The sequence below is a fragment of the Anopheles gambiae genome, chromosome 2, assembly GCF_943734735.2.
Source record: "Anopheles gambiae chromosome 2, idAnoGambNW_F1_1, whole genome shotgun sequence".
Lineage (NCBI taxonomy): Eukaryota > Metazoa > Arthropoda > Insecta > Diptera > Culicidae > Anopheles > Anopheles gambiae.
Window position 1 is genome coordinate 17851740 of NC_064601.1, and position 9770 is coordinate 17861509.

General features: G+C 47.0%; 3 protein-coding genes across 6 annotated transcripts; 2 read left to right on the forward strand and 1 right to left on the reverse strand.

The window, feature by feature from the left end:
- The first annotated feature begins 210 nt into the window (after positions 1–210).
- LOC1269305 (RNA-binding protein 7) lies at positions 211–1747 on the forward strand. Its single transcript, XM_307927.6, has 2 exons — positions 211–681; positions 752–1747. Exons 1-2 carry the CDS (start codon positions 598–600, stop codon positions 1433–1435), a joined length of 768 nt encoding a protein of 255 aa, XP_307927.6. The 5' UTR covers positions 211–597; the 3' UTR covers positions 1436–1747.
- LOC1269304 (tetraspanin-33) lies at positions 1734–4785 on the reverse strand. Its single transcript, XM_307926.6, has one exon. It carries the CDS (start codon positions 4191–4193, stop codon positions 3360–3362), a length of 834 nt encoding a protein of 277 aa, XP_307926.5. The 5' UTR covers positions 4194–4785; the 3' UTR covers positions 1734–3359.
- A 180-nt stretch (positions 4786–4965) lies between these two features.
- LOC1269302 (mediator of RNA polymerase II transcription subunit 31) lies at positions 4966–8012 on the forward strand. 4 transcript variants are annotated; one of them, XM_061644931.1, is made up of 4 exons: positions 4971–5239; positions 5311–6608; positions 6957–7046; positions 7123–8012. In XM_061644931.1, exons 2-4 carry the CDS (start codon positions 6578–6580, stop codon positions 7806–7808), a joined length of 807 nt encoding a protein of 268 aa, XP_061500915.1. In that variant the 5' UTR covers positions 4971–5239; positions 5311–6577; the 3' UTR covers positions 7809–8012. The 4 variants fall into 4 exon arrangements, with proteins under 4 accessions (XP_307924.6, XP_061500915.1, XP_061500917.1 ...); XM_061644932.1 differs by lacking the exon at positions 4971–5239 and having other exon boundaries at positions 5310–5337; positions 6103–6608; XM_307924.6 differs by lacking the exon at positions 5311–6608 and having other exon boundaries at positions 4966–5239.
- Positions 8013–9770: the final 1758 nt, after the last annotated feature.

Genomic DNA, 9770 nt, shown 5'->3' on the forward strand with positions numbered 1-9770 from the left:
ATAAGATGAGTTGACAAACTGTGCACACTTCTGGGAAAATTTAAAATGCTTTGATGTTTTCAACGAAAGCAAATAATTGTCAACAACCTTCAACGTACAATCTACCCTTGAGTTACGCGGTTCGACATAAGTGGTGTATGAGTTTTACGAGTTGGCTATTTGGGAAACTCTTGGAGAAAATTGTTTCGACACATTTTAATTTTCGAAATTTTAATTTGACTCATTCTGCCACGCCGATATCGTAGAAACACATTAACCGCGTATCTAGGGCACATACTGTATACTGAACGAAACATATGTCAATGTCAACCTATCGAACGAAATTAGACGAACCGTCAATGACAGCAGGCCAAACAGTGCTGTCAAAACAATTCTGTCGACGGCGCACGGCGCTTGAGTTTTAATTTTGCAAGCAACTAAAGTACAAACAACCGAAACATTTTGCTTTTATTTTAAACAATTCCACTTGCAAATTTCAACAATACGGCATTATTCGTTAGTTTGTGGCGCATTTCACAAGACTGTACATCCAGTTGGCATTGAGTGGACGTGTTCGGCGGTACAGAGTTTAAACAAGCGCGTGCCATCACCACCATCATGAGCGAAGACGACAGAACGCTTTGGTGTGGAAATCTAAGCGAACGAGTTACGGAAGAGATGCTGTACGAACTGTTTCTACAGGTATGGGCGCATTTTTGTTTTCGCTACGTGCGAATGACAATTAAACTAAAATCCCGTTCTCAAATTGTAGGCTGGACCGGTTGAAAACGTAAAGATTCCTCGCGATGCAGATCGGCGCCAGCGGAACTATGCCTTCATTACGTTCGCACACGTGTGCAGCGTAGAGTATGCGATGGACATATTCGAGGGTACGGCCCTTTTCCAGCGTACGCTTACGTTGCACCGGAAAAATCGCAACGGTCCGAATCCGGCAGCTTCGCCACAGGTTAATTTCAACTATCCAGCGGGCGGAGGTAGCAACAACAGTAACACATCCAGCAACAACAATCTCCAGCGATATTCGGACGATTCACCAATCCGAGCCCAGCAGCATCCGGTGGATGTGAACCCATTCATATCGCCGGACATTCGGATGGAAGCGTTCCCCGCACTGTATGCAGCGATGAACAATTCGCCAAACATCTTTACGCCAGACATTTTGGCCCACCTGGGGCAACAGTTGCTTGGGGCCGACTTTCCACCGTTTGCCGACGAAGCCGACCAGCAGCAGAACTCGCTGCGAACCAAAGGGCAGCGCAGAGAACGATCTCACCATCACGATCGGCACAGTAAGAAGCCGTACTCGCGGGACGACCGGTACGGCCACAGTAACGATCGCAGCGAGTCGCAGAGTAGCCGCAATCGGTACGATAATAGCAGCAGACGGAACAGTAACGACCAGGACCACCACCGAAACAGTCGCAGACGGAGATAGTGGTCGAGGGTTGCTTCGCTGTGTATATGATGGTACAAAAGGATGAACAAGCAAGCAATGTTTACTATAAGTATCCCGAAAACTACCCCCACCCGATCGGGTGTGTGCGTGTGCGTGACGATCAGTTTTAAAGAGTTGTAAAGAACAACGACAAAGTTGCGTGTGTACATAGAGCGAACGATCTTTTTTTTCTGTCCTCTAAATCTATTGAATAACGACCTCCAGGACGTTTAAGAACCTGCAAATCTTCAGAGAAACGATTGACGATTATAACAAAAAATAAATAAATAAACGTCACTTTTTAATGCTGTATGACACGGTTTACACCTTTGCTTTATTCATTTTCAAATACCTATTTCATACAATTCTATTGAGCTTTACAAATATATGACATAGAATTGGCTTATAAGTATTTTTTTGTGTTATTATTTTTTTTAATCCTTTTTAGATCAAGCACAGTCCTTACGTTCTGATTTTTAAACCTTGCCTCCGTTATTCGATTTCAAATATGCTCTCCTGGCTGTCCCTTACTTTTAAAACATGGAATCATGAAAACATGGAGCGAGCAAGCGGTACAGCTTCATCTGCTTCTTCTTCTCGCTACTACATGCACGCTTTGTTGGAATATTGTTGCTGTTACACGTTATCTAGTATATCGCTAACACGAATCAGGAAGAAACATCACGAAACGTTTTGCGTTGCCGCGCATTAAAAAGATACATTTGATATTCTGCTACCCAGCCACGCGACACGTCGTTTTGAGATTGTATAAATTGAGATACACGAATCCTTTTCTTGTTTTGTTTGTGTGTTGAGTCTTACGGGGGTTTTGCGAACGAGTGCGGTCTTGCATTTAACTTTAGCTGAACACTAAACGATAGCGCCTAAACACTTTGCGTACGTTTGAAACGGCTTGTCTTTTGTCTTTCTTTGTAAATCATTATCCAGTCTGCTCTTGTGCATATCAGTCGTTCTTGTGCAGCGAAAATCGACGCGAACATCCCACAAAAGTTCACCTTTCACTCTGGCTCTAGTAGGGGGGAGGAATAAACTTTAAAAACTAGCGCTTTTGTAAAATTCGGAGCTGAAATAAAACAGCGACAAAACGGGTTTCACAAGGGGAAAGGGAATGGAGCTAATAGTGAGTATGGAAAGCGGATTCAGCAAGAGCAATAATACTAAATGCAATAGAGGGGGGGGGGGGGGGGGGGGGAACAAACAGTTTGCTGAATCCAGAGTCCCACCGAAATATGGTGGTCAGAATAACTTACATGCGATTAAACAATCTCACCGAACAGTGCATTATTTGTTGCAAAATTTTGAATCATCGTCGGTCCACACCGCCCAACTAACCAACGTCTGTGTGTGCGCGCTCGTGCGCCCTCGCGCGTTTGCTTATGTCTCAAGATAATTGCTTAACCCCCGAAGCGGCGGAGCGTTTGCGCAAACTTTTTAACCGCAAATGATCATCTCACAGCTCGTTGACGGTGGCGCGCACCGAAGGGTGGAGGAGGGGTGGAAAGCGGACACATCTTTAGCAATGCAGAGCGATGGATACTTGGATGGATAGATGAATGGAGCTGGACCGGGGAGGGGGAGGTTGCATTTACTATTACAACCTCACTCACTCGCCACCGCTTTGCTATGTGGTGCGTGTTGTGATGATTATGCTGAATGACTGCGAACAACGAGATGAAGGGAAAATATGTGCTGCTGCTGCTGCTGCTGCTGCCTTGCGCTTGTACGACGACAAAACACTTCCATTGTGCTGGGTTTTTTTTTGAATTTTGTTTGCTTCTTCTTCCTCCTCAGTCATGTCTTGCTTCGATTGTGTGTTTGCGTTCGCGCTTGCAGTTTTTCTTTACACTGGCCGACCGCAACCACCGCCACCGCCACCACCAGCACTCCACCCGACGTAAATTCACTATGACCAGCTACTCTTCTGCAGATCGATCTGTCCTTCGAGCGTTTTGGCGAGATAGATGACGAACAGCTGGCTGATGGCGGCCCCGAGCGCAATGCCCGCAATCACGTACAGGTTCCTTTCGGCCCACACGCGCACGATCTCGATGCACCCGTTGGTCCAGATCTTCTTGCTGGCCGCGGCCACCGACTGCTGCTGGATGTGGTAGCCGCACATGATGTTCACCAGGCCGGAGCTGATGTCGGTCGCGTTGATGCAGCAGCTGTACGGGACGCCGCACTTTTCCACGCTCGGCGACGAGCAGTTGAAGTACTCGTTCTTGCCCCAGTCCAGGTAGCCCTCGTTGCTAAGCCCGCAGCAGTGGAACTCCTGCTGCGCAAAGTCGATGAGATTCTGCAGGTCCGGATCGTCCCGGTAGGTGGTGATGATTTTGTCGGTGAACGATTCCTCCAGCACCGCGTTCACCTTGTGCGGGAACACGAACGCGGTGATGGCGATGGCCATCTCGCACAGGAAGAAGATCAGCAGGCAGAGCGAGTAGAACTTGAGCAGGCAGGTGTTTTCGCGCAGCGCCCCGAGACAGCCGGCCAGGCTGACCACAAACACGATCGCCCCGGCGATGATCATTACCAGCGACAGGTTCAGCACGATGTCGTAGAACGTTTCGAGCTTGATCAGCCCGGTCGCCTGCCATTTGTCGACGAACGCGTAAAACCCGATCCCGATCAGCAGTCCGCCAAACAGCCAGAAGATGAAGTTGAGCAGAAATATCATATACTTCACGCAGGAGCTGACGTACGTAAAGTTGTGGGTTGGGTAGCGGTACGGAGGCATCGTGTGGCTGCGACGGTGCTGGTGCTGCTGCTGCTGCTGCTGCTGCTTTGCCGTTCCGTTGCCTGTTGTCCTTCGACCGTGCCTCGATGCCCTTATACGGATGAAGAGCGGGGAGGTAGGGGACAGGAGGAAGGGGGGCGGTGCTCCAGTTGGCTTTTGGTCTCAGGTGTGATGCTGCTTATCTGGGCTCGCTGGCATTGGCCAACACACGGGCAAATCCTTTGTTTACTAATTCAGGCAGCCCAGGCACTGCACTAAACAAACCGAAAACAGTCCACACACACAGCACAGCAAACTACACCGTGCATCGATTATGAATCATCGCCACGGTCGGATCTACACAGCGCGAGCGGAATCACTTTGAACTAAAACAAAATCATAGAGCAAGAAGCTCCTTCCCACTTTCGAATCCGTGCCTACGGAAAAAATTTGCTTCTAAACTTGGTTGTCTAGCTTTTTTTTCTTTTCTTCTCTCCTCCAGTCAATGATCTATTTGCAGGGGTCGCCGGCTGGTACGCGCGGTGACAGTAGGGGCAGCATCTTTCGATGGGTTTTATAATTGTTTATTGTTCTTTCGAAGCGATTCAATCCACACTGATGGACCAAGAGAAGATATTTTAATTTTCAGTATATGAAATAGTAAAATTTAACACTAAATAATGTCATAAAACAATAAAACATTGCAGTTTATTCTTGACGAAACAACTGTCAAAGCTGCGTGCCTGGACGAAACTGAACGAAACATCACCGCTCGCCCCGGAACTGTCAAACAGAGGTGCCAAAAAAAAGAAGACAAGCGATTTTGACGCGTCAAATCGCAGTCCCCGAAACGAAACAGAACCGACACACAGAAAGCGGCAAGGAAAAAGTGCGTGCGTGCTTCAATATCGATGGAAAGCGACCGTTCGTCTGCGTATTAGCGTACAAATCCTGGTGCCCCCGGCGTTGAATCGCCCACCAGCCTGGAGAGGAGACCGGATCGTTCCACCCGTCATACGGCAGCAGTGCTTACAAGGCAGCAAGGGCTATCATGAACCCCTACGGTAGTGAGTACGGTTTTTGCCCGTGTGCGGACCATAAATCATCTCTTTTCTTATTTATCTCCCCTTGTTTATAGATGGTTCCCCGTGTATGCACCAACTCTGTATGTTTCTTTGTTTATATGTGTAACCTGTGCGGGGGGGTTTGAGTTTCGTTTGCAATTTGCTGATTTGCGTTTCCTCCCTGCCCGTGTCCGTGAATTGTTAAATCCTGTCGGCGGGTAGCACACCGCACCGGGCTTGCTACTGGGAGCTGCTTGGACTAGTGCAGACCGGCTCACGCGCGCGAGGACGGTTGTTCCCGGTTAACGGTGAAGGTGGTTTCAGCTGCCGGTAGCCAGGAGCATCCGTCCTGTTCCATCGATGTTAGCCTTTGTGTTAGATTATTAGAGCAATAGTGTTGTCCTCGTGATCTTTCTCGATCAGCTCCGATGCTGACGATCGACAGCAACTTTTTGCGCAGGCCGTGATCGTGATCGCAGCAATATATCCTGCGTTTAGAAGTAGCAACAGTTCAATTCAGTAATTGCACGAATAATTTAAACTTCAGCTCCTTATGTCTTTCCCGGGGAAAACTTTCCATCCGACCGCGATTTTGCTACCAGTGAACCTACAATCCTACAGCGCTGCAACATTTCCGTGTAGAGGCGTAGAGTTTGCCCCATTTCCTGTTGTAATAGTGTACATAAACCGCACACAGCATTACGTTACCTCTTCTTTCCAGCACCGTTCTTCTGTTATGTTGTAAATAATGAATTCCTGTTTTATTTTTTTTTCTTTCTTTTTCTCTCTTTTCTCTTCCTCCTGTTTGTATGATCGTTAAACCCCGTACAAAACCACACCGACACACACAAAATATCCTGCTCTAGCTATCGTAATCGACGCGAAGAAGCGGATAGCAAGCGAATAGCGAAATAGTAGTGAATAGAATCTTGAATAGCAAGCCTCGTTACAAGTTATCCTTTTTGCGGAAAATTTATTTGTGCCTAATTTTGGACAGACACGCCACGTCTGCGCATCCCCTTTGCTGTGTATAATTTCCGCGTGTTTCAACTTTCTTAGCTTCATTCCCGCTACACCACACACCGTTCGATCGTTGGGCGTTTTGGGCTAGAGCACTCTTTCAGTTCAGATAAATAGATTTTTTGTCAATCAAGCACCACACACTCTGCTCCCCCTTCTATCCGGTAATAACGGTCACTCACTGCCGACCCACACCGCTCTAGCACTGGAAACTCTTTCCGATCAAGTTCAGGAAAACTGCACATACATACCACACACACACACGCCTAGACATACGTAAACAATCGCACACATACATTAGGGTAAAAAAACAAAAAAGCCATGGCTAATAAAATGGTCGGGAAGGGTAAATGTAAGTACTTTATGTTATTCTACCTTTCAATCTCCCTTTTTATGTTTACCTCCCTGTACTGAATGTCCTTGTGATCTGCATTTCACTTTACATTTTAATAGTAATATTAGTGATTAAAAACTGTAATGTTCCTTCATTACTACTGCACATAATATCCCTTTGTCCTATTAATTATTCCTTCTGCCGGCATGCAATCTTTCGTCTGTATCTGTATTTCGTTGTGTTACTGCTTAACTTACCCCTACCTCTTTGCCCGTGTGTACAAAAGGGTGCCGATTTTGAGTTGTATCAAAATCAATGCAAATAATTTAATAAAACCATTACACTTGCCTCTTCCCCACCTTGCAGTACCTGTTGAATCGGAGGACGCGCAAAAGCTTCGGTTTCAGGTGGAGCTGGAGTTTGTGCAGTGTTTAGCAAATCCCAACTATCTGCACTGTAAGTGTACCGGAGTAAGCTGCTATTGAAGCGTTTTTTTGCTAACCATTTCCCCTTGTTTGCGCCCTATTTCTAGTTTTAGCCCAGCGAGGATACTTCAAAGATGCTGCCTTCGTCAACTACCTTAAGTATCTGCTGTACTGGAAGGAGCCGGAGTACGCGAAATACCTCAAGTTTCCCATGTGTCTGTACTTTCTCGATCTGCTGCAGTACGAGCACTTTCGGCGCGAGATCGTCAGCGCACAGTGCTGCAAGTTTATCGACGACCAGGCGATCCTGCTGTGGCAGCACTACACCCGGCGGCGCACGCGGCTGACCGCGCTCGGGACCACCAGCCTGACGGGGCTGGCGGTGGGCGGCCAGCCGGTCGGGGGCGGTGTCCAAGGGACGCTACTATCGAACGATCCCGCCATCATGCCCAACAGTAGCAGTAACAATGGTAGCAATAATGGAAGCTCGAACAGTAGTAACAACGGTGCCGGCGGTGGCACCGGTGGTGTTGGTGGCGTCGGTGGAATCAGTAACGCCAACAATGGTAGTAGCAACAACGGCCCCAACAGTGGCAGCGTGAATGTACCGTCGTCGGTAGGGCAGCAGCAGCAGCAGCAGCAGAACGGTGCAGGAATCACACAGCACAACGGAGTCGGCGGTGGGGGCGGCGTGGTGGGTGGCGGTGGCATGCTGGGCAATCCAATGGGGGCGTTGGGCGGTGGTGGCAGCAGTTTACCCGGTGGAGGCGGCATCAATCAAAAAGTTCCTTAAAGCGCGGAGCGGGACTCACTCGAGCCAGTGTGCAGAGCAGCGTGCGGGGTCTCGGACCAATCTCGGAAGAAACGGCAAATGCCGCTTGCAAAACGTGTGTGTGACGTTTTCTTTTTTGTATAAAGACTGTTTTTTTATAAATACTGTATAGCCTGTATGTGGTGTAGATTGTAAACGAACAATATAGAGATAATTAAATTTCAATCCTTATTTGTGTCTTTTTTGTGTGTGGCTGTAAGAAAGCGGTAATTCCCCTGGCGCACCTTATGGTGTCAAAGTTGTTTGCAGAAGTGTCCAAAATTAAGTGCGCTTTCACGCCATTTTCGTCTTTATGGACGGGCTAAAAGCATAGCACGGGTTAGGTTGTCCAGTGTCATGTGCATGGTATGCTTTCTTGCTGCTAAACAGTTTTTTTTCAGATTTGGGCTAGGTTTATATCTCAGAAGCGTTTGTGAGTATTGAACTTTGTATTGTCTTGTATTGTAGATCTAGCAATCACGTAGTTGAAGCAATGCAAAGGCAGATCTCAGTAGTCTGTACAAGCAAGAACCAATAGTTTAGTTGTAATAAAACTACCAGCAAGAACGGACATCTTTTGGTTGCGGGCCCAGACAAGCACAAAGAAGTGGCGGTCCACGGAATCCTGCAGTTTTCGCGAACAGGCTACGACACCTTGAAGATTCCGGTCGAAGTATATTTGAAACCCTCGAAGATGTGGGACGCAGTGGTTAAGCATGTTCCAGCAGAGGCTAGTGAAGTGGCCAAGTTCGAGGAAATTGATGGCCAGGTCATTGCTGATGAGTTTCATCTCGGATGAGTACTTGGGATGTATACAATCCTGAGAAGACCACGGTGAAAAAAATGTGGAACGTTCTCGAAAATACATTCGCCAAGAAGTCTTGGGGCAGCCAGATAGTTATACGAAATCAGATCGCTCGTCTTAAGTTGAAGGAAGGAAGGAATACCGTTGCGCGCTCACCTTCAACAATTTGAGGATCTGGTTCGGCAGCTCCAAGTAGCTGGATCGTAGCTAGAAGAAAGCGATGTCTGCTCCGCCTTAAGCTTAACCCTTCCGGAGCCTTACGATCCCCTGATGGCTGCATTGAAAAACCGAATTCCCGAATCTTAATTAACTTGTGAGTTAACGAAGACCCGGTTGCTAGGCGACGAATGTAAGCGCTCGGAAAGAATAGAAAATTTTGAAGAGAAGCCTACGGCATTCGTTGGAGACAATCGAAAAAGAAACGGAAGCGAAAAGTGTCATAACTGTGTAACATGAGAACACATGAAAAAGGACTGCTGGATGGGGATGAACGTCAATGTTGTCAGTGGAACGAAAGAGGTTGTGTTCATGGCGGATGGAACAGGACGAAAGAACCACTCATGGGATAAGCTGGAAATCATACTGGATTCAGGAGCCTGTTGAACAACACGCCAGAGAGAACTTCTCGGCTGAATCGATCGGCTACTATGATGTCCAGTCGTGGCTGACCAAGACTCAGATGGACGTGGTATCTAAGGATACGCTCACCTCGCAGCAAACATTAGATAAGTTCCTGAATAAGCACCAGAGCATCCGAAAAAAGATCGACAACTTAACGGAGCACTACAAGAAGATGATGAACTTCGACGAGTTCTTGTGTGAGCGTCTGAAGTCATGCAATTTAATTCAATGTGATTTCAGATGTAATACGTCTTCTTTTCACAAGTAAATCTTTAAATTGATCGCTTAGCTGAATCAAAACCATTTAGAATTACTTGTAGAGCTAAATGATGCATAAAGAGGACATTTATTATGTTTCTGATACATCCTGCTACAATCGTTACCAACGGTTGTTGTCAATTAATTCATTTGCATGATTATTTTATAAACGATACCTTATCAACTTCATACCCGTCTTCAGCAGCACCATTTTAAACGCAACGACATGGAAGAAGTGTGTCTTGGTTATTTTTCTTTTC